We start from the raw sequence: 24,210 nt of genomic DNA on the forward strand, positions 1-24,210 counted from the left end.
CAGCCAGCCAACTGGAGTGCCCACCAAGCCTGAAATGGGGCCTAGCCCATCGGGGGGCTCCTCAACCCGCTCAGAAACCCCCTTCCCTTGCCCTAACGGGATCAGGAATGACATCAGTACGGCGTGCTGAGCAAGGAGACTGGAGGAAAGACTTAAAGCCCTTCCACATCTCTGGATCGGAGGAGTTCTTCTCTACTTACCTGGGCTCAATGCTTACTGGCTGAGTACAGAGACTGTCTCCGGCTGCGGGGGAGAGGGCTTAGGCCGTCACCATCATTCTCGGCTTTCTGCACCCACTGCCTTTCAGCTGCTTCAGCAGCAAAGTCCACACTGGGAGCCAGCTACTGGACCATGGCACACCTCTAAGGGATCTCTGAAATCGCCTCAGGGAGCCAAGCCAGAGAAGGGCGACCAAACTGGTGGATGGTCTCCATCAAATGCCTTATGAGGAGAGGTTGAAGAACCTGAATATGTATTCCCTGGAGGAGAGGAGGAGCAGGAGTGATATGATACAGACCTTCAGATACTGGGGGAGGGACCCTTAGGTATCATTGCAGGAGAGCGGAGATCAATCTCTCTCTCAAGTTAGAGGAAATTTTCCTCTTCGAAATAGTGCTGCAATCCTGCTAAACACAGCTGCTGGTGTGGCGATAGCATCCACATCTGCTAGGAGATGGAGAGATACTGAATGGTGGAGATCACTGCAGAGGTATATCTAGGGAGACATCAGCTTTGAAACCTGACTCCATCTCCATCTGCTAGCAGGGGAGCACATAACCCATTGGCTACATGCTAGGAAACTTCAATTTAAAACTACTGAACCGACTGATATATTCGTCTGCGCATGCCTTTAAGGCTGGAGTCGCTGCTCATAATAGGTGTCTTAAATGTGGGCATATAGCAACAATGTTGAGCCATGGTTTTTGGGAATGTCCTTTTCTTCAGAAATTTTGGTCAGTTATATTTCAACTTGTGGGACAATGGTAGGGAACAACTATTATAAAAGTTTGGCTGAGATACATCTCCTGGGATTACCTTCAGAAAATGGGTGCTTGGGGAAGGCTGGTAATCTTTTTCTTTATAAATGTTGTCTTGTGGGGAAGCAATGTTTCCTCTTACGGTAGCTGAAGTCATCTCCTCCCATCCCATTTGGTAAAGAAAATTGATTGATTTGCTATGTTTGGAATCCCAGTCCATTAAACTGAAATCCTTTTCATCTTTGCGGCACTTCACTGCTACTTGGTCGCCTTTAATCAAGGCTATTGTCACTCATCATGTGGCTTTATGAGGTATGTTGTACTTTTCCCATATCTCAAAAGGTACAGAGACAGGATGGAGGCGGTCCAGAGAAGGGAGACCAAAATGGTGGATGGTATCCATCAAATGTCTTATGAGAAGAGGCTGACGAACCTGAATATGTATACCCTGGAGGAGAGGAGGAGCAGGGGTGATATGATACAGACCTTCAGATACTTGAAAAGGTTTTAATGATCCATGGTCGACAACAGACCTTTCCCCACTGAAAACAATTTAGTAGCACTAGGGGTCACAATTTGAAACGCCAAGGAGGAAGACATAGAACCAATGTCAGAAAATATTTCTTCAAGGAGAGATTGGTGGAAGCCTGGAATGACCTTCCAGAGGAAGTGGTGAAGACTAAAACTGAAGGATTTCAAAGGGGCATGGGATAAACACTGTGGATCACTAAATGCTAAAGGATGGGAATGAATGAAAAAGCTTGGGGGTAACCTGCAGAGAGCGACAGTTACTACCCTTAACAGAAACGTGGGATAAGCTGCACGGAGCAGCAGTTACTACCATAGGAATTTTGCTGGGCAGACTAGATGGACCATTTGGTCTTTTTTTGCCGTCGTTACTATGTATAGCCTGTCTTACGGATGGCCATTCCTATCCCTTTTTTTTTTCATTATGATTTTATTCTTAGCAAATGCTGTGATAGACTTCATTTCCACATTCTTATTATATAATTTTTTTTTTTGTCAGGGCTGGGGGAGAGCGGGGTGGTTGTTTCTATTTGTGCATGTTGTACATGGTATCGGTATACTCTGCTCATGTTTCTTTTTCTCTATGATGGACCAGGTTTGTTTTTTTGTATTGTGTATAAACACTCAAAAACTTTTAGGCAAAAAAAAAAAAAAAGTTGGAGAATCATTTGCTAGGGTCCTAGCCACAGCACTAATGTTCAGCTCAAAAAGGGATTTTGGATTGTTGCACAGAGTTTGAATCAACCCGTGGGTAAATGCCTGTGACTGGAATGCCCCAGAGTTTCAGGGAAGGGACTGATATAATAACTATGCAGTAACAGGTATAAACAATGAATAAAGACAAGTCTGCCAATTCCAGGGTGTTTCCAGGGATCTGGCAGCAGCCCACAACAGCAGCCGGGCACAGACAGACTAATTCTAAAGAAGAGCTATTTCTTTGGTTTACTGACCTATGCCAAAGCTTTTGAAAAAGAAGTTATAAATTTGTGCAACCTGCGCGCGCCGAGGCCAGCGAGCGCTGCCTGTTCCCTCTGAGGCCGCTCCGAAATCGGAGCGGCCTCGGAGTGAACTTTCTTTCCACCACCCCCCCCCCCCCCCCCCGCACCTTCCCCTCCCTTCCCTAACCCCCCCCCCCCTCCCGGCCCTATCTAAACCCCCCTACCTTTTGTTGGCAGATTTACGCCTGCTGAAAGCAGACGTAAATCTGCGCGCCCCTTTTACGAAGCACCGGGACTTACGCGCGTACTGGGGCTGTGCGCGCACCAGCGGCCTATGAAAAATAGGCGCGCCGACGCGCGTAGGGCATTTAAAATCCGGCCCATTATGTTTAATAACGTATTACCCCAAAATTTATATGCATGTGTGAATTTCTGTACTGACACGGAAACTAGGCATCATGAAATGTTCATACAATGCCTTGTATTCATTTTTAATTAGAAACATTGAATATGCTGGCAAAAAACGACCACTTGGTCCACCAGATGGCCTATTTTTGCCTGCCTATTGTGCTATCAACGGTTCACCTTAATCTGTGGTCAACTCTTCCTCTCATCACTAAGATCCCTTTATGTCTATCTCATGCATTCTTAAATTCTGCCATTGATTTGGCTCCTACCACCTCTGCTGTAAGTTCTGTTCCAGGTGTCCACTACCCTTTCAATGAAAAAGTATTCTCTCACATTCTTTTGAAGCTTTCCTCCTTTCAGCTTCATCTGATGACCCCTTGTCCTCGAGCTTTTCATTCTACGGGAAATGCTTCTTTCTGGTACTTTGAGGCCTGCTAGTAATAATACAAATATTTGAATATCTTCTCTTTCCCTTATTTGTTTTAAATGACAACATCTTTAGCTCCTTCAGTATCGCTATTAGGCCGATGCAATACCCTGTACTGGCCACAGCGTTCAGCTCAACACGTGGACGCATGTCCATAATTCACAATGCAAAATGGGAGTTAGTGCGTCCAATCACAGGCCGATACAGTAAAAATTGCAGGAGAGCGGGCAAGCGCCAGCTCTCCCAGCGCACGCACAGGTCATTCTCCTGTGCGCGTGATTCAGTAACTTAATTTATTTAAATTAGGGCCCGCGGTAAAAAGAGGCGCTAGGGACACTAGCGCGTCCCTAGCGCCTCTTTTTGGACAGGAGCGGCGGCTGTCAGTGAGTTTGACAACCGACGCTCAATTTTGCCGGCGTCGGTTTTCAAACCCTCTGACAGCCACGGGTTCGGAAACTGGACGCCGGAAAAATTGAGCGTCCGGTTTTCAACCCGCGAGCTGCTTTTAAATTTTTTTTATTTTTTACTTTTTTTTTTTTTTTTTAACTTTTGCGACCTCTGACTTAATATCGCCATGATATTAAGTCGGAGGGCGCACAGAAAAGCAGTTTTTACTGCTTTTCTGTGCACTTCCCCGGCGCTGGCAGAAATTAGCGCCTACCTTTGGGTAGGCGCTAATTTCTTACAGTAAAATGTGTGGCTTGGCTGCACATTTTACTTACTGTATCACATGGGAATGACTAATAGGTCCATCAACATGCATTTGCATGTTGCGGGCGCTATTAGTCTCGGGGGATTGGATGCGCGTTTTCAACGCACTATTACCCCCTTACTGAATAAGGGGTAAAGCTATATTGGATCGCCTACCTTGCTGTTTCTTGGGCTAGATCCTTCTGAAGAAAGCTCAAATTGGATATGGCTTCTGCCTTCCAGGGCAAAGTCTTGCGCTCTTGGCAAAATTCCTCGAACAAGAACCAGATCCAGATCCACATTTGCAAAGCATAGGTCTCGTCTGGGAACTGAACCCAGGACTTCTCTCACACAAAACAAGAATTACATCCGTAGACCAACAAGCCTCTATAAATGCTATATAAATTGTGTATTTGTATATATCTATACAGAGAATATAAATATTTGTAGGGAGAGATAATCTACTTAGAGCCCTACCGCCTTTAAGACACACACACACACACACACTTGAAGCATATTCCATTCTGTTAATACCTTACTCTTAAGAACCTCATGATGGGGAAAGGCTTTGGGCGGGGGACTTACACACCCAAGACAGGATCTCCCTTGGTTGGGTTTCTTACTTGAGAGCCTGAAATCTTAAGAGGTTAGAACATCAGAAATGAGGGGTGAGAGCTCCTCCTTCTTAACAGGCCAATAATATACTGTGCGCTCAGGCTAGCACACAGGTTAACCAGTGGTAGGACGCGCGTCCATAACCCCTTATGCAATAAGAGGATTAGCGCTTCCAAAACGCGTGTCCAAACCAGCATGTAGATAATAGCACCTATGACATGTAAATGCCCCGATGATGAGGCTATTAGCTATTACCCCTCAGGTAAAAAATAAATGTGCGCCCAACATGCACATTTTTACCCTCAAAAATTAACACCAGCCCCAGAGCTGACGTTAAGTCTTGAGGAGTCCCAAAAGTTAACAGAAAAGCAGAAAATACTGCTTTCCTGTAGTTCCTTCGACTTAATATCGTGGTGATATTAAGTCGGAGGAACCAAAAAAAACAAATAACCTAAAAAAAAAAAATTTTTTTAAATGTCTTGTCAGCAGTCAGGTTAGGGAAAGTGATGCTCAATTAATGAGCCCCATGGTTGTGCACAGCTTAGGAAAACAGACACTCGTAAAATTGAGCGTCCGTTTTCCTAACGCGCGCACAGCCACTTTTCCTGGGTGCCCAATGCCATGGACGTGCTAGGGACGCACAATTTATCCCTAGCGCATCCTTTTTAGCATGGAGGCTCTTTTGCCTATTGCATCGCATGCCCAGGAGAGCTGATTATGTGTGCGTTCAAAAAAGTGCGTGTCCAGTTTGGACGCATGTTTTAAGCTTGGTCAGTATTACATCAGCCTGTAAATAATCTTACCGCCAAGGATTCCTCCTCCCCAGATGAATATTCCTCTTCATCCTAGGAATTATCCAGGCTACTACAGTTGATACTGTCCCCCGACCAAGATCCTTCCCTTGAATCCGGTGTAACTGAAATGGCCAAGGAACCTGAAACCCAAAGGACCATCCTCTGTTTTTTTAGTGCCGGTTTACTTAGGTCCCACGAATGATTTAAGCCGGGAGTAAAGGAGGGATTCCCTGACCCCAGGTTTTGCATTGCATAGAAAGCCTGGTGCATGAGTACCACAAAATCCAGTGAAAACCCCTGCAGAGTCAAAGGACATTCAGCCCATGGTTTCTGAGCCTTCCCCGGAGAGGTTGATTTTAACCCCTGCTTCCCCAAAGAAGATTCCAAGGGAAGATCCTTAGGACTCAGGCTGCGATGAAGCTGTGCCAGACCTGCCTCTCCCGCATCCGAGGACAGATCTGCAGGGCCTCACCCCCTGCTTTGAATGATCCAGGAAGAGGGGAAGCTCCCTCAGGATCCTGATCACATGACAGACAAAATAAGCCCATGATGCTCGGGAGGTGCTTGGAGCTGCAGGCCACACACACCTGCAGCCCCACATCATACCACTATTTTTTTTTGTTTCGGACTTCTCTGGGCATTGTCCAGCTGCTAATGACACCACATCGCAGTCTCATATATGTAGCTCACACTATCCCTGATACTACTCACCACCTCCGGGGAGGCTGGAGCAAGACTGCTTGCTGCTGGACTGCTAAACTCCATGAGTTCTTTTTTTAAAACCTTGAATTACACAGAGTAGTGGTGGGTCAAGAACAAAGAGGGAAAGACAGGAGACAGGGTGAAGAGAAGCCCTCAAGTACCCCACCTATCTGGTTTCCTTGGGTCCATGGATCTGGGAACCCCCTTCCAGGGGTGATCAACCAGATCCCTAGGAGCACTGGGTTCATAACCAGAGATTACACTCCACCAGGAAGACCTGGGAGGCAAGCTCCACTGGGGAAATCAGCCCCGCAGAGTTGTTGCCCCAGGAGCACTAGTTGCTCAACCAAGCCAGGGCCTATCCCTGGAGACAGAGACTATAGGCAACTGCCTTAGACCACACCTCCCTTAGAGCCAAGGATGATGTCATAGGGAAAAAAAAAAAGTATTCTCTCTGTCCCTGGCAGCTGTGCAACAGGAAATCCTAATAGAACCCATTGGTCTAGCAGGAAGAAAAGGAAACAGCTAATATTTCCCTCTTTCCACTAGTGATACTTCTCTTTATCCACCAAAATACACTATTAGCCTTCTCAACTGCTGTGTTGCACTGACTAGATGACCCCAAGATCACTATCTTATTTACAATTGCTAGTTCTTCCCCTACAAAAAGACCTTTGGATTTCTGCATCCCAATATATGATTCTGCTTTTTTTTTTTTTTTTTTTTTTTAATTAAAGCAACACTGCCATGTTTGTTTGTTTTACCAGTTTTCTGTTTCATCCGATCCACTCTCTCTGGCATGTCTACTCTGTTGCAAATTTTCATGACATTCATAAACAGACAGACATTTTTCTTTCTAGCCTTTCCAAAAGCCTCATTGACAAGGACTGGGCCCAGTACTGATAATTTTCTCTTCACCAGAGTGGGCTGAATTTCTAACCTAAACACCAGATGCACTCGATTTACAAAAAAGTAAAAAAAATGAAAACTCTCTGGCTTGTACCAGGTTTAAGTAAAGACAACATCCTTCTACTGGACATATTTTTGCTTGGTCACACAAAATGGCAAGATTTTATATCTTACTTATGCTATTTCTTAATTAATTTAAAATACTTCTATACCACTTATATGACCAAAGATCATCCAAAATGGTATGCAATCAGAACACAATATAAAGGCTTCCTTCCTACCCAGCCACACTAATCAGGCCTGTCAGCCTCAGCACAGACCTCCAATTCAGACTACACGAAACCACAAAGAACTTCTTACTCATGATTCCCAGCCAAGGGACTTCCTCTTCACCAAATATATTTCTTCCTATTTTCCTTATTTGGAATTCTTTGTAACAGGCATATCTGAAACACAGGAAAATCCAGACCTGTCCTCAAATCGCTATTCACAGATCAGGAAAATATAATCAGCCAAGATGTCTCATGGTCCCTGCCTGTAATCTCTGTCATAATAATATAAATTTACAATTCTGTTTTTCCTGATCATTCCCTAACTCTCAGGCTCCATACACAAGCAGTCAATCAGGGTAAGCACTCTGAAAACCCAGGTCATGGCACTGAGGAATCCTGGCTACATTCCATCAGCAACACTGGGCACTCACTCTGAGTTGCTGAGAACTAAAACTAACAGGCCAAGCGCACTGTTTAGCCCCCATTTGGCTGCACATCTTAAGACACGCTATTATTACCCCTTATACTGTAAGGGGTAATAGCACATGGAACGTAGCCAAGACCCCGAAACTAATAGCGCTCATCACATGCAAATGCTTTTGATGAGCCTATTAGTTATTACTCCGGAAAACAAAGTAAAATGTGCAATATTAAGTCGGAGGCACCAAAAATAAAAAAATCTGCCCACCAGTCGGCAGGTTCAAAAAAGGACACTCAATTTTGCCGGTATCCGTTATCCGAACCCATGGCTGTCAGTGGGTTCGAAAACATACCCCAATAAAATTAAGCGACGGTTGTCAGACCCACTGACAGCCGCCGCTTCCGCTAATAAGGAGGCGCTAGGGACGCGCTAGTGTCCCTAGCGCCTCCTTATTCGCGCGCAGCCTAATTTGAATAGAGAATTGCGCGCCCAAGAGAGGTACCTGGGCGCATGTTAGGAGAGCGGATGCTCAACTCGGAGCGCAGGCTCTCCTGCACGTTTTATTGAATCGGCCTGACAGTTCTTAAAAGTTATTTAACATACTACTTAATGAAAAAGGAGATACCGACAAGAGCCACTTTTTTAAAGTTACATTGAAAACACTTCAAAACAGTTTTATTCTGGATACAATTTTAAAAAGGTGTCCTGGGCATTTTGCTTAAGCAAAGTGATGGTGAACATTTCATGATATCTAGTTTCCTTCTTTGCAATAAATTACTAATTTGTTTTGACCTGATGAAATGAGAATTAGCACCCACAAGCTAGTCAAAATAGAAAAGCTAGACCTTATAGATTTTTTTTCCCGGACCTTCATTTCCATAGGAATTTGCACAGTCATAGCAATGTTGTTATGTGAACTTATGTGTAACAAGTACAACATTAAACATTAGAAACAGTTTTTTTTCTCTCTCTAGGAAGTAGGAAAGAAATGAAATCAGTAATAAGCACATGCACTAACCAATGTCCGGGCAGCTTTAAAAATACTCAGCAACATCACAAACAGGCCGACGCGATACTGGCTTGCACAAAACGGGCACTCTCCTAACGCGTGCCCAGCCACCTCTCCTGGGTGTGCGATGCATTATTTAAATGAGGGGTCAGGCTAAAAAGGATGTGCTAAGGATAAATTGTGCGTCCCTAGCCTACTCATGGCATTGGGCACCCAGGAGAAGTGGCTGTGCGCCGGTTAAGGAAACGGGCACTCAATTAATGGGCATCCATTTCCCTAATCTGACTGCCATCACAAAAAAAAAATTTTCAAGCTGTTTTTCTGTTTTTCCTCCTACTTAGTATCGTGGGCTTTTTGGGGAGTTTTTTATTTTTTTAGATGACTGGGAGCGCTTAAAAACTTAACACCAGCCCTGGGGCTGGTATTTTCTGTGTTAAAATGTGCGTACTGTGATATTTTTTTTTGCGTTGGTGATAATAGCTAATAGCCTCTACATACATACATCTACATACGTTTATCTGTAATAAGCACTATTAGCTATGCACTGGTTTGGTCGCACATTTTGGACACACTAATCCCCTTACTGCATTAGGTTTTAGACTAGCATGTCCAAAATGCGCATCCAAGAACTTATTAGCCTGGTGGGCTAGGCTTAGCACAGAATATTGCCTGAATGTGCTCCGACCTTTCTGAGATTTCAACTCAACTAAAGTGGCCCATTTCATTCTAGGAAAGGAAAAGGGATTGTAAGTGCTGAAGATGTCAAGGGCACCTGAAAAGTGGCAACTGGGGATTGCAGCAGGAAAGTAAACGACAATGAACGAACGGTTTAAAAGTTATTAGAAGGGCCAGGCACACAGACATGATGATCTTAATTAGAAGACCAGTTTCCCCTATGGAAAACTTGGTTAAAAATAAAAGTTAAGATACCAACTTGAAAACAAATTTAAAACTCCACTTTAACCACAGTCACACTTTTAGAACAAAGCTCCCATCCCGGATATTGTATGGCCTTACCCAAAATGATTAACAACACATATAGAATTATCCAGACAGCAAAGCAATTATCTGTTACAAAGGCTGTAATCTGGCTAATCAGAACACCGCAGAGCCGTCTGAAGCCGCAGAAGACAGCCCCAGTCAAAGGGTAGCCGCACACCGAAAGAAGCCGAAACCCTTCCCCCCACCCCCGCTGCAAGGACATGTTACAGACCCCCCCCCACGAGCTGTCACAGCTCAGGACTTCACAGCCCGCTCCCGCGATTAGCAGAACGCATCACTCGCCAACTCCTGCACTCCCTTCCCCAGGCCTAACAGCACCCGCGGAGCCACCGCTTCCCTCTACCGGGCCTGCAGTCCCCGCTCCCACTCACCGTGGTCCTGGTTGAAGCCGGCGTAGAGCAAGCCGTTGCCGTGCGGATTGGAGGGCAGCAAGTTCATGGCTGAAGCGAGCGGACCCCCGCTTATACCATGGCGGCCCGGGAGCTACGAGCAAAGGGGCGGTAAGGGGGGGGGGGGAGAACCCAGCAGCGTAGCCGCTTCCGACACACACAGACCCCCGCCTCCGAGCGCGGAGACATCCACCCGACGCAAACATGCCCACGGAGGGCACCCTAAGCGCAGGCAGCCAATGAGCAGACAGGCAGTCTAGGGGGGAAGGCGGAGCTTGACGTTAAAGAGAGGCTTGAAACGCGTCTTCTCCCGTGCGCTCTCCTTCCGTGAAAAAAAAAAACCAGAAAGCAAAGGAGCACAGAGTAATCGACCGTGCGCGCTGCTTCCCTTCCCGTTATAAGGAGGTGATGCAGCGGCTAGTAAACGATGCGATACCGTGCACGCAGGACAGTGCACAGGTTAACCCGCGATTGGACGTGCGCTTTGGACTCGAGTCCATAACTGAATCAGCGCATCCAAAACGCGCGTCCAAAGCAGCAGCCCGTAACTATTAGTGCCCATTACATGTAAATGCCATGTTGATGAGGCTATTAGCTATTCCCCCTTTTTGTAAAAAAATTAATGTGTGCCAGACGTGCACATTTTTTACTCTCTAAAACAAATGCCAGCCCTGAAGCTGGCGTTAAGTCTTGAGGAGCTCCTAAAAGTTAACAGAAAAGCAAAAAAATATTGCTTTTCTGTATATTAAGTCGGAGGAATCGCAGAACAGCAGTATTTTTTGCTTTTTAGTTCAACTTTTGGGGCTCTTCAAAACTTAACACCAGCTCCGGGGCTGGCGATAATTTTGGAGGGTTAAACTGTGTGCATCCGGCACATGGTTATTTTTTACATGGGGATGGGGGATAATTTATTTATTTATTTATTTATAGATTTTTCTATACCGGGGTACGTAAATAACATCACCTCGGTTTACATTCAAACAGTAATTCAGCATTGCGCTTTACAATTTAACATGGTAACTGAACAAATACAATACAGTATATAACTATGTATTAAAAGAATATAAGCAATATATGAGAGATTGTGGCGGATAGGAAGAGTAGTTGAGGATACAGATCATTGATAGTAGGCTTTTTTAAATAGCCAGGTTTTAAGGTTTTGTTTAAATTTTTTGTGACAGAGTTCCTGGCGTAATTCAGAGGGCATGGTGTTCCATATAGTTGATCCAGCAATGATGAAAGATCATTCTTTTGTACTAGAGAGTTTAGTCAGATTGGGTGCTGGGATATTTAGTTTGGCTAAATTCTGGAATCTCGTTGGGCGGGAAGACATTTTGAATTGCAGTTGATCTGTGAACCAGAGCATTTCTCTGTTTTGAATGGCTTTGTGTATCAGCGACATAGATTTATAAATTATCCTGTAAGCCACGGGTAGCCAGTGCAAAGACTGAAGAGCTGGAGTGATGTGATCATGGCGGCTTGTGTCAGTGATAATGCGGGCAGCTGCATTTTGCAGCATTTGCAAAGGTTGAATGGTGGCTTTAGGTAGACCCAGTAACAGAGCATTGCAGTAATCAATTTTTGATAAAATAGTTGCTTGTAAGACTGTGCGGAAATCATATTGGTATAATAGAGATTTAATACGTTTAAGAGTGTATAGCTTAATAGGATAATAGCTAATAGCCTCATCAATATAATATTCACATGTGATGAGTGCTATTAGCTATGCCCTGGTTTGGACACACATTTTGGATCCGCTGAGCCCCTTATTGCACCAGGGGTTATGGTCGTGTGTCCAAACAGTGTCCAATTGCGGGATAACCTGTGCACTAGCCTGAGTACACAGTATTGCATTGGCCTGAAGGTGAGCTAAGTTGTGTCTTTAGTAATGTATTTTGATTCGTTTTATTGATTACTATTCTGATGTATTTATTCATAGGAGCCAACTTTTGAAAATCGTTGGTGGTGCTGAACTCATTACAAATTACAGCACCCCCAGCAAAAGCAAAAAAAACAAAAAACACTGGGTTGTGGGTGTGACTAACCAGCCTGTATTTAAATGTTCAAAGAGGAGCAGGTAATATGGATATGGGAAAGACTCATGTGGTCAAAACAAAAACTAGAGAAGCACTCAAAAGTCCCACCAGTCATTTTTCTCCCAAACTCCAGATTATCCACACCAGTCTTCTCCCTCTCCCTCTCCCCTTCCCCCACCCCTCTGCAGCCCATCCATACCACAGTCTCTCCCCTCCGTCCTTGCCTGTCCCCACCCCTCTTTCAAGCCCTCTCCCCCTTTTTCTGTCACATTCTAATCTCTTCTTCCTCCTTTCCCCATCTTATCCACTTTTCCCCCTCCTCTCCTTACTTCCTCTACACTTTTTAAATTCTTAATGGTGGCAGCTATTGAAGTGGTCCTGTGAGCTAGGGCCCATATGCACCCCTTGCAAAGGAGCTTGCTGTCCAGATACTGGTATTTCGAGAAACCCCTACCCATTACATGGCATACAAAAAGGAGCCTAAAATGGTGATTAATGATGGCAAATTTGGAGAAAGGGGTCAGCTTGGAACTTCTGCGATCGACCATATAGTAACTACGGACATGATCAAAACAGGCTGGGGTGTGCACTGCGATGATTAGGTAGTGCAAGGTCTATGGTTCTGGGAGGCAGCATTGTACGCCATGTTAGAAATGGTATTGCACCTTCTTAGAAAATTATATAGTGAACACAAAAGTTTGGTGGAACAATAATTATTTTATGAACTTGCAAGCATGGGTGTCCATATAGAAGTAGGTACGAGTAACATTGTGCAAACCTACAGATTATATACTTTCCAAGTTCCCCAATTTTAGCTTTGTGATTAGCATATTTGGCTCTAACCCCTTTTTCCATCTTCCTCTTACCACCTGTGGTAGGTCGCCCTAGTTTGCTGTTTTTGCAAAAAGCTTGTGCAAGAAAGGGGAGGGTGTGGTTGTAGGTCGTTGCCCTTTCTGTATATGGTGCTCCCCACTTCTCTATATGCAACTCGAACATAGTTTGACTTAAAGATCTAAATTTGTATATCGAAGAGGAAAGGCAGGATAGGGGAGATATGACTGAGATATTTAAATATTTCCAAGGTTTCCATGCACAGGAGGCAGGTCTCTTTCAAAGGAAAGGAGGCTCTAACATAAGGGGTCATTGCATAAGGGTAAAAGGGGGTGGACTCAGGAGTACTCTATTTTTTTTTATAGAAACTGTTGTTGGTGCACAAAGCAACATCCTTGTGGAAGTGGTGGAAACGAGGACAGTATCTGAATTCAAGAAAGCATGGGATAAGCACAGAGGATCTCTGAGGGAGTTGTAGGGATTGTAAAGATGAGTATTTGGTGTAGATGATGTTATGCTTGCTGGTCCATGTGGCAAGGCCATGGACCGCTGCACTTACCTGCTCTCCCGGTGCTGGCCTGGGCCCTCCAGTCTGTGACGTGGCCGCCCACTGCACTCACTTGCTTTCCTGATGTCGGCCTGGGCTCCCCGCGCCACTACGCAGCTGTGCGCCACATCCTGCAGCTGATGTGGCCCACAGCAGGAAGTCAGTCCCAGCCTGCCTTCCATGCCACCACTTCACTGTGCCTCCCTAGGCGCCATGTGCAAGCCCGACTTCATGCCATTTAAAGGGCCAGTGGTGGGAACGGCTAGATGATGCATCCTGATGACATCATTGTCCAGGCATTATTTAAAGCTTCTCCAGATGCCTCTGCCTCGGCAATAGGTTGACTCCACTTGGAGAAGTGCTCTACCTCCACTTCCTGGTTCCTGCTTCCTTCTTCCTGCTCCTTGCTTCCTGGTTCCTAGTTTCCACTGTGTATCGTTCCTGTGCTCCTGTGTCCTGTTCCTGGTTCCTTGCCAGTCTGGTTTGTCTCCTGAGTTCTTGTCTTCGTGGTCAGTCTTTCCTTCGTCTGTCTTCAGCATCTCGTCTTGCTCTTGTGGTTCCTCCTCCGCTTTGTTGCTCATCTCTTCGGATTGGACTTCTGGCTTTGACCTTGGACCAGACTTCTGGTATTGACTTGGCTTGAGCCTTAATACTAATTGACCTCCACCTGCTCCTGACCACGACCTGCTTCTGCTTTTGACTGAACTCCACCTGCCCAGACCACTGCCTGAACCATGACACTGCAAGAACGCTGCCTGCCCCTGACCACAGCCTGAACCTGACCCTATTTGATCACTGCCTGTCCTTACTGATGCTAGTCCTGACTCTGCTTCCTTCTCCATGCTGGCCAGCAATGACTTCATCGTGACGTATCTTCATCTCCACACGGGCCTGCCCCTAAGACCAGTTGGCCCTGGCACCTAAGGGCTCAACCTAAGGGGAACATGAGCTGTTATTGATGAAGTTCTAGTTGGGCTTCTGTTTCAGTCAGCTCCACCTGCCAACAGTGAGGACGTACAGGGCTCCTCCCTGCAGGTTGCACCAACTCCCCCTTGACCTAAGGGGCCACATCTGCAACAGGTTGCCGAGGCCATGGGCCTGGTGGATGCATCTGCCCTTTAGGCTATTCTGGGCTTGGCCCACAAACTCCAGGAATAACAGCATTTCCTTGAGGCTTTGGCAGCTTCCATGAAAGGTCTCAATACCTGCCTAGAATCTACAGTGACTCCAACTGCACCAATGCCACTCGTGGCTGCTCCACCCACTCCGGCGGCAATGAATCATCCCACAATTCCTTTGCCTGCTCTTCCCTGAGACCTGAAACAATGTTGGGGTTTTATCAATCAGTGTTATATGCACTTCTCCCTCCAACTGGCACTGTTCCCAAATGATTCAGTCAAGATTACATTCATTCTCTCCCGTCTCAATGGCAAGGCCCTAGCATGGGCTTCACCCCTTTAGGAATGAGCTGACCCAATCCTCCAAGACCTTCAGCAATTTGTCTCAGCCTTCAAGACTGTCTATGATAACCCTGGCCACCAGGCTACATTGGGCACTGATCTCCTCCACCTCTGCCAGATGACCCAGACCCTTATGGACTACGCATTATGCAATAGAATTCCAGACCTTAGCTACAGAACTCAATTGGAGAAAAGACTGCCTATGCCCATCTTCCTTGAGGGCTGTCATCCATAATAAAAGATGAGCTAGTAGCTCACAAACTCCCAGAGTCCTTAGAAGGTCTCATTGACTTGGCCGGCAGAATTGATCACCATCTCCAGGAGTGGGCCAGGGAGCTCGAACCACCTTGAAGGGCCATTGCTTTGGATCCTCCTCAACAGCCACCATTTCCTCCCACCTCGCATCCTCCTCCAGTGGCTCGCACCGAGGAACCTATGCAACTGGGTCAGAGATGCCTCTCTCCAGAGGAATGCCTTCGGCATCACCAATCTGGGCTATGCCTCAACTATGGCGATTCAGGGCATTCTATAGCCCAGTGGCCGATCAAACCAGGAAACTCCCGGGCCTAAGGTCCATAGGCTTCATGACTCCAGCTCCTTCCTGTAACAATCTCCATAGGTGATCAGAATTTTTCCATCCTGGCTCTCATGGACTCCGGAACCAGCAGGTACTTTCTAATGAAGGCCTTGGTGGACCCCCTCCAGGTACCAGTGGTCTCCTGGGATGTTCCATTAATTATTTCTTCCATCCATGGAGAGCCGCTGCCTGGTAGGATCACCCTCACCAAGCCCCGGTGACATTACAGACTGGCACCCTCCACATCAAATGCATTGACAAAGCCATACACCCCATGATCCTGGGGCTACCCTGGCTTCAACACCATTTGCCTCAGTTTGGGCCTCCTTGCAGCTCTCCAAGCGGGGCCCCAACTGTCACACTTCATACTTGGAGACAATGGCGGGTTCTTAATGCCTTCCTGTGGCAGTCACCTTGTTAGGCATCTCTCTGCAGTACGCTGAATTCTCTGATGCCTTTCCTAAGAAAAAGACTGAGTCTCTTCTTCCTCACAGGGAATATAATTGTGCAATCAAGCTGTTACCCGGCACTAAACCACCTTGAGGTGACATATATCCGTTGTCGCTCCTAGAGATGAAGGCTATTTCCGAGTACATCTGAGAGAACCTTGAAAGGGGATTCATCCACCACTCTGCTTCTTCAGCCGGTGCAGGCTTCTTCTTCAGGAAGTATTTCTTCATGGAGAGGGTGGTGGATGCCTGGAATGCCCTTCCGGAGGAAATGGTGAAGACTAAAACTGTGAAAGATTTCAAAGTGGCATGGGATAAACACTGTGGATCCATAAAGGCTAGAAGATGGGAATGAAGAGTTGAGCCATGGGGCTGGCTTGCTGGAATGTTAACTACTACCTGGTGATTACTACCCTTACTCAAAAAATCCCGTGCACGGTTAATGCAACCCCAACATTGCTCTCTGCTTCAACAGCAAAGGGAAATGTGGAAAAGAGGATTTGCATTCAGATAACAACCAAAAAGGACTGAACTTCACAATATGGGTAAACAAATAAGCGTGGGGGTAGCTTGCTTATTACGGCGGTTACTACCCTAAACCAACTAAGCCTGATACATCACTTTGACTGCATATACAGTGTTGTTCTCTGTTATGGTACCGGTGTTGTTCTCTGTTATGGTACCTGGTCCCTCCACTCACCTCGGGGCCGGCCCGGCCCGCTGTTGCTCCGTTCTGGCCGGCAGGGCCCATCGGGGCCTCTCCCACGGCGCTCCCTCCTCGAGGGAGACACCGCTGATCCATCACAGCTGGCCCCGCTCCCTAGGCGCGTGCATGTGCAGGAGCTCCAGAGTTAAAGGGGCCAGCGCGGGAACAGGCAGGACGGCCCCAGATGACGTCAGAGACTGCAGGGGTATTTAAACCCTGCAGCTAGGCCTGGATCCTTGCCTTGCAACAAGGTTCACTCTCTTTGAGAGCTACTAGTTGCTACCTTCGTCTTCTGACTATCGACCCCAGCTTCTGACTACTGGCTTCTGACCTCGTCTTGGACTACTGGCTCCTGATTCCAGCTTCTGACTACTGGCTTCTGTCTTCGGCTTCTGACTACTGGCTTCTGACCTCAGCTTGGACTACTGGCTTCTGATTCCGGCTTCTGACTACTGGCTTCTGACCTCGGCTTGGACTACTGGCTTCTGATTCCGGCTCCCAACTTCTGTCTTCTGTCTTTGACTTCTGACTACTGCCTCTCACCTTGGCTCGTCCACGGCTTCTGATTCCGGCTTCGCTCCACTGGTTCCTGACTCCGGCTCTTGTCCAGGTGGTCCCTCCTAAGTCCAAGCGGCCCGGGTCCTCACGAGCTCCTCTTGGGAGGACCGCAGGCTTCCAGTGGTAAAGTTCCAGCTGGCCTCCTGGCTTTGGCCCTTCTCTTCTCAATCTTCAGGAACTCCTCTTCAGACACCGGCCTACCAGGCCTACCAGGAGACCGCACGTAAGTCCAAGCGGCTCGGGTCCTCACGGGCTCCTCCTGGGGGGACCTCGGGCTTCAAGTGGTGAAGATCCCTCCGGTCTCCTGCTCTATGCCGCCTCCCGGCTTCAACATCCACAGTGGGCCTCCCCACGGAGAGTCTTCATCTGTCTCAGCCGGCTCAAGGGTCCACGAATCCAACACTCTCTGCTTCTACGGCAATGGGAAAAGTGGAAAACAGGATTTACATTCAGGCAACAACCAAAAAGGACTGAATTTCACAATCTGGGTAAACAAATAATCGTGGGGGTAGCTGCTTATTACGGAGGTGAATACCCTAAACCAATTAAGCCTGATACATCACTTTGAAAGCATATACAGCGTTGCTATCTGCTTCAACGGTAGGGGGAAGTGAGGAAAACAGGATTTACATTCAGACATCCAACAAGGCATCAATCTGTACAGTCTGGGTAAACAAGCATTGGGGTAACTTGCTTAATGCGGCGGTTACAACCCTTAACCATAAGCCTTATGCTCACCTTTGATTCATCTCCATCATTACTCTCTGCACCAATGACAGGGGATGGCAGGAAATTTGAATCAAACAGTTACCAAGTTGGTGGTTGGTGAAACAGATAAGTATGGGAAAATAAGTGTGGAAGCTTGCTGGGCAGATTAGATGGGCCGATTGTTCTTTTTCTGCCGTCATTTCTATGTTCTATGTTTCATTTCAAAGAAGGATGGGTTGATTCGCCCCCGCATCGATTACCAAAAAGGACCACTATCCTCTGCCTTTGATCACAGAGCTATTCAATCATCTGCAAGGGGCAAGGATATTCACTAATCTGGACCTCCAGCTGTGTTGTGGTGTACCTCGCTGACATCCTCATCTTTTCTAAGGATCTCGCTTCACATCATCAGGATAATAACATAAGAACATAAGAAGTTGCCATGCTGGGTCAGACCAAGGGTCCATCAAGCCCAGAATCCTGTTTCCAACAGAGGCCAAAAAAGGCCACAAGAACCTTGCAATTACCCCAAAATTAAGAAGATCCCATGCTACTGATGCAATTAATAGCAGTGGCTATTCCCTAAGTCAACTTGATTAATAGCCGTTAATGGACTTCTCCTCCAAGAACTTATCCAAACCTTTTTTGAATCCAGCTACACTAACTGCACTAACCACATCCTCTGGCAACAAATTCCAGAGCTTTATTGTGCGTTGAGTGAAAAAGAATTTTCTCCGATTAGTCTTAAATGTGCTACTTGCTAACTTCATGGAATTCCCCCTAATCCTTCTATTATTCGAAAGGGTAAATAACCAATTCACATCTACTCGTTCAAGACCTCTCATGATCTTAAAGACCTCTATCATACCCTCCCTCAGCCGTCTCTTCTCCAAGCTGAATAGCCCTAACCTCTTCAGCCTTTCCTCATAGGGGAGCTGTTCCATCCCCTTTATCATTTTGGTTTCCCTTCTCTGTACCTTCTCCATCACAACTATATCTTTTTTGAGATGCGGCGACCAGAATTGTACACAGTATTCAAGGTGCGGTCTCACCATGGAACGGTATAGAGGCATTATGACATTTTCCGTTTTATTAACCATTCCCTTCCTAATAATTCCTAACATTCTGTTTGCTTTCTTGACTGCTGCAGCACCTGAGCTGATGATTTTAAAGTATTATCTACTATGATGCCTAGATCTTTTTCCTTGGTGGTAGCTCCAAATATGGAACTTAACATCGTGTAACTACAGCAAGGGTTATTTTTCCCTATATGCAACACCTTGCTCTTGTCCACATTAAATTTCATCTGCCATTTGGATGCCCAATCTTCCAGTTTTGCAAGGTCCTCCTGTAATATATCAGCATCCGCTTGTGATTTAACTACTCTGAATAATTTTGTATCATCCACAAATTTGATAACCTCACTCGTCGTATTCCTTTCCAGATCATTTATATATATATATATTGAAAAGCACCGGTCCAAGTACAGATCCATTAGGCACTCCACTGTTTACCCTTTTCCGCTGAGAAAATTGACCATTTAATCCTACTCTGTGTTTCCTGTCTTTTAACCAGTCTGTAATCCATGAAAGGATATCGCCTCCTATCCTATGACTTTTTAGTTTTCTTAGAAGCCTCTCATGAGGGACTTTGTCAAATGCCTTCTGAAAATCCAAATACACTACATCTTCAACATCTTTTTCAACTTGCTTTCAACATACCACAAACTCATCCAACCTTCACCACTCAACCTCTGCTCATTCCCTTCACGTCTCCATGATATTTTTCAGTTTGATTCATCCCAATTTTGCTCTCCTAAGAGATAACTCTCATCCCCTTATATTTGTTCTCCTAACTCGTTTCCTCCTTCCCCTCCACTTTTCCTCAAGGCATAAACTTTTTTGTTATAAGATAAAAAAACATTTTTGTTTAAATTAGCTACCTAGGTAGCTATATACCATTTTTATGTACCTTTTTTTCTCCAATCTATTATAATTTCGTTGATTTTATTTCTCCTGTAAACCGTTTTGATAAAATTTATTTTTAAAAAACGGTATATAAATACTTTTAAATAAATAAATACCAGTTCACCTTCATCCACGTTTATTAACCCTTTCAAAAAAATGAAGCAGATTTGTTAGGCAAGACTTCCCTTGGGTAAATCCATGTTGACTGTGTTCCATTAAACCATGTCTTTCTATATGCTCTACAATTTTGATCTTGATAATAGTTTCCACTATTTTTCCCAGCACTGAATTCAGGCTCACTGGTCTGTAGTTTCCCGGATCGCCCCTGGAGCCCTTTTTAAATATTGGGGTTAATTTGCTATCCTCCAGTCTTCAGGTCCAATGGATGGTTTTAATGATAGGTTACAAATTTTTACTAATAGGTCTGAAATTTCATTTTTTAGTTCCTTCAGAACTCTGGGGTGTATACCATCTGGTCCAGGTGATTTACTACTCTTCAGTTTGTCAATCAGGCCTACCACATCTTCTAGGTTCACCGTGATTTGATTCAGTCCATCTGAATCATTACCCATGAAAACCTTCTCCATTACGGGTACCTCCGCAACATCCTCTTCAGTAAACACCAAAGCAAAGAAATCATTTAATCTTTCTGCGATGGCCTTATCTTCTCTAAGTGCCCCTTTAACCCCTCGATCATCTAACGGTCCAACTGACTCCCTCACAGGCTTTCTGCTTCGGATATATTTAAAAAAAATTTTACTGTGAGTTTTTGCCTCTACAGCCAACTTCTTTTCAAATTCTCTCTTAGCCTGTCTTATCAATGTCTTACATTTAACTTGCTAATGTTTATGCTTTATCCTATTTTCTTCTGTTGGATCCTTCTTCCAATTTTTGAAAGAAGATCTTTTGGCTAAAATAGCTTCTTTCACCTCCCCTTTTAACCATGCCGGTAATCGTTTTGCCTTCTTTCCACCTTTCTTAATGTGTGGAATACATCTGGACTGTGCTTCTAGAATGGTATTTTTTAACAATGACCACGCCTCTTGGACATTTTTTACTTTTGTAACTGCTCCTTTCAGTTTTTTTCTAACAATTTTTCTCATTTTATCAGTTTCCCTTTTGAAAGTTTAGCATGAGAGCCTTGGATTTGCACACTGTTCCTCTTCCAGTCATTAAATCAAATTTGATCATATTATGATCACTATTGCCAAGCGGCCCCACCACCGTTACCTCTCTCACCAAGTCCTGTGCTCCACTGAGAATTAGATCTAAAATTACTCCCTCTCTCGTTGGTTCCTGAACCAATTGCTCCATAAAGCTATCATTTATTCCATCCAGGAACGTTATCTCTCTAGCGTGTCCCGATGATACATTTACCCAGTCAATATTGGGGTAATTGAAGTCTCCCATTATTACCGCACTACCAATTTGGTTAGCTTCCCTAATTTCTCTTAGCATTTCACTGTCCGTCTCACCATCTTGACCAGGTGGACGGTAGTATACCCCTATCACTATAGTCTTCCCCGACACACAAGGGATTTCTACCCATAAAGATTCAATTTTGTATTTAGTCTCATGCAGGATGTTTATCCTGTTGGATTCTATGCCATCCCGGACATAAAGCGCCACACCTCCTCCCGAGTGCTCCTCTCTGTCATTGCGATATAATTTGTACCCCAGTATAGCACTGTCCCATTGGTTATCCTCTTTCCACCATGTCTCTGAGATGCTAATTAAGTCTATGTCATTCGCTGCTATACATTCTAATTCTCCCATCTTACTTCTTAGACTTCTGGCATTAGCATACAAACATTTCAAAGTTTGTTTTTTGTTTGTATTTTCATTGTGCTTTGTAATTGATAGGGATAAGTTAGAATTTTTTAGCTCAGGTGAGTTTTTAGTTACAGGCACTTGGACTATTTTTCTATTTATTGGAACCTCACTGTCGGGATGCCCTAATTCTAATGCATCATTAGTATCCTTTGAAGATACCTCTCTCCGAACCATGCGCTGCTGAGCGACTGTCGGCTTTCCCCTTTGTTCTAGTTTAAAAGCTGCTCTATCTCCTTTTTAAAAGTTAGCGCCAGCAGTCTGGTTCCACCCTGGTTAAGGTGGAGCCCATCTCTTCGGAAGAGACTCCCCCTTCCCCAAAAGGTTCCCCGGTTCCTAACAAAACTGAATCCCTCTTCCTTGCACCATCGTCTCATCCACGCATTGAGACTCCGGAGCTCTGCCTGCCTCTAGTGACCTGCGTGTGGAACAGGGAGCATTTCAGAGAATGCTACCCTGGAGGTTCTGGATTTAAGCTTTCTACCTAAGAGCCTAAATTTGGCTTCCAGAACCTCCCTCCCACATTTTCCTATGTTGTTGGTGCCCACATGTACCACGACAGCTGGCTCCTCCCCAGCACTGTCTAAAATCCTATCTAGGTGACGCGTGAGGTCCGCCACCTTCGCACCAGGTAGGCATGTTACCAGGCGATCCTCACGCCCACCAGCCACCCAGCTATCTACATTCCTAATAATCGAATCACCAACTATGACGGCCGACCTAACCCTTCCCTCCTGGGCAGTAGGCCTTGGGGAGATATCCTCAGTGCGCAAGGACAATGCATCACCTGGAGAGCAGATCCTTGCTACAGGATCCTTTCCTGCTGCACCTGGTTGGTGCTCTCCCATCATGAGATCTTCTTCCTCCAAGGCAGCACCAGGGCTGCCAGTCTGAAGTTGGGACTTGACTACTATGTCCCTGAAGGTCTCATCTATATACCTCTCTGTCTGCCTCAACTCCTCCAGGTCTGCCTCTCTAGCCTCCAGAGATCAGACTCGTTCTCTGAGAGCCAGGAGCTCTTTGCATCGTATGCACATGTACAACTTCTCACCGGTGGGTAAAAAATCATACATGTGACACTCTATGCAAAAGAGGTTCCGAGCTTACTTGCAAAAGAGAGGGGGGTCTGCCTTTAGTGTGTGCATGTGTATGAATGGGACTCTGCCTGGCGGTGTATGTGTGTGAATGCATGGGTGCCTGCCTGGGGGTCTGTGTGTGTGAGAATGAATGTGTGCATGCCTGGGGGATGGGGAGGGAATGGTGTGAAAATGAATGGGAGCTTGCCAGGGGGTCAGTGTGTGTGTGTGTGGGTGTGTGTGTGTGTGTGTGTGTGTGTGTGAATGACTGGGAGCTTGCCTGGGTGTGTGTGTTTGTGTGTATGTGAGGGAGCCAGTGAGTGTGAGAGCATGAGTGTGTATGAGAAAATCCAAGGGAGTGAGTTTGTGTGGAGGGGGGGGGGGGGTGTGAAGGGGGAGAGAGTGCCTTAGAGCCTGAGAGTGTGTCAGTATCTGTGAGAGGGAGAGGTTATGGTGGATATAAGAGCATGAATGTGTATGTATGTGACAGTGTATGTGTGAGAGAGAATGGACATGTGAGTATGTGTGAGAGAGAGGGGATAACCTCCTAATCCTCGACAATATCAGGGTGACTGGAAATCAAGATCTCCCACAGAAGGGGACAGCAGGGGCTTTTTAAAAATCCTTATTAGTTTTAATTATTGGATGTTATTTGATATATGTGCTGTTTTGAAATATTTTATTGGTGTTTGGGAAATTGTAAAAAATGTATATGATTTTAATTAATAGAAGTTCTATTTATCAGTAGTTTTAAAATATTCTTATATTATGGTTTTACTATTATAACTGATGCTTTATGTTTCTTGATTTTATTTGTTTTATGAGGAATGGTGGTTCTGTTTTTCCATTGTTAATACACAGAGTCTGGCTTCTTGGAGTTTCCATTTCAGTTTTTGTCTAATTTGTGCTCCTTTATTTTGTATTCTGTATTTGGTGAGAGTCTGTCTCTGCTCTGTGTGTGTGACCATGAGAGATTCTGCTAGCATGTAGTGTCTGTATAGGGATCTATAACAATCGGGTTTGTTTTGATTCCTCAGAAGGTGCTGTATTGGTATTGTAGGACCCAGTGTAATATTTACCCTTGCTTTTTCACAGGTAGGGTTATTGTTGTTTGAGTCCTTGGTGTTATTACTGTTATGTTATGATGGGATTGCAGTATAGATTTTGAGTGTCTTTTTTGCGGTGTTTTGTGTTAGTTCACAATGTGCCTGGCAGTGGAAGGTGTTTGTGCTGCTGTTACTGTGAGGTGACAACAGAATTTGAAAATATCTTTTAGTATGATGAGCTGTAAGGGAAACATCCAAGCTCCATTGTTTGGGGGAATTTCAGTGGATGCACAGAGTTAGAGAACTGGAGGTGCAGGATTTATATTGACATTCTGTCC

At 45.4% G+C, this 24,210-nt stretch overlaps 1 protein-coding gene across 3 annotated transcripts in view; it reads right to left on the reverse strand.

The window, feature by feature from the left end:
- Positions 1 to 10,332, reverse strand: part of WDR45B (WD repeat domain 45B) — a 147,194-nt gene extending 136,862 nt beyond the window's left edge. For 2 of the 3 annotated variants that reach the window (XM_029600268.1, XM_029600266.1), the window contains exon 1: positions 10,064 to 10,332. In XM_029600268.1, the coding sequence (XP_029456128.1) occupies positions 10,064 to 10,130 (67 nt within the window). In that variant the 5' untranslated portion in view covers positions 10,131 to 10,332. The remainder of the gene's footprint in view (positions 1 to 10,063) is intronic. The other variant, XM_029600269.1, reaches the window with a different exon arrangement.
- Between the last annotated feature and the right edge of the window lie 13,878 nt (positions 10,333 to 24,210).

Source organism: Rhinatrema bivittatum, chromosome 4 (genome assembly GCF_901001135.1).
Source record: "Rhinatrema bivittatum chromosome 4, aRhiBiv1.1, whole genome shotgun sequence".
NCBI lineage: Eukaryota > Metazoa > Chordata > Amphibia > Gymnophiona > Rhinatrematidae > Rhinatrema > Rhinatrema bivittatum.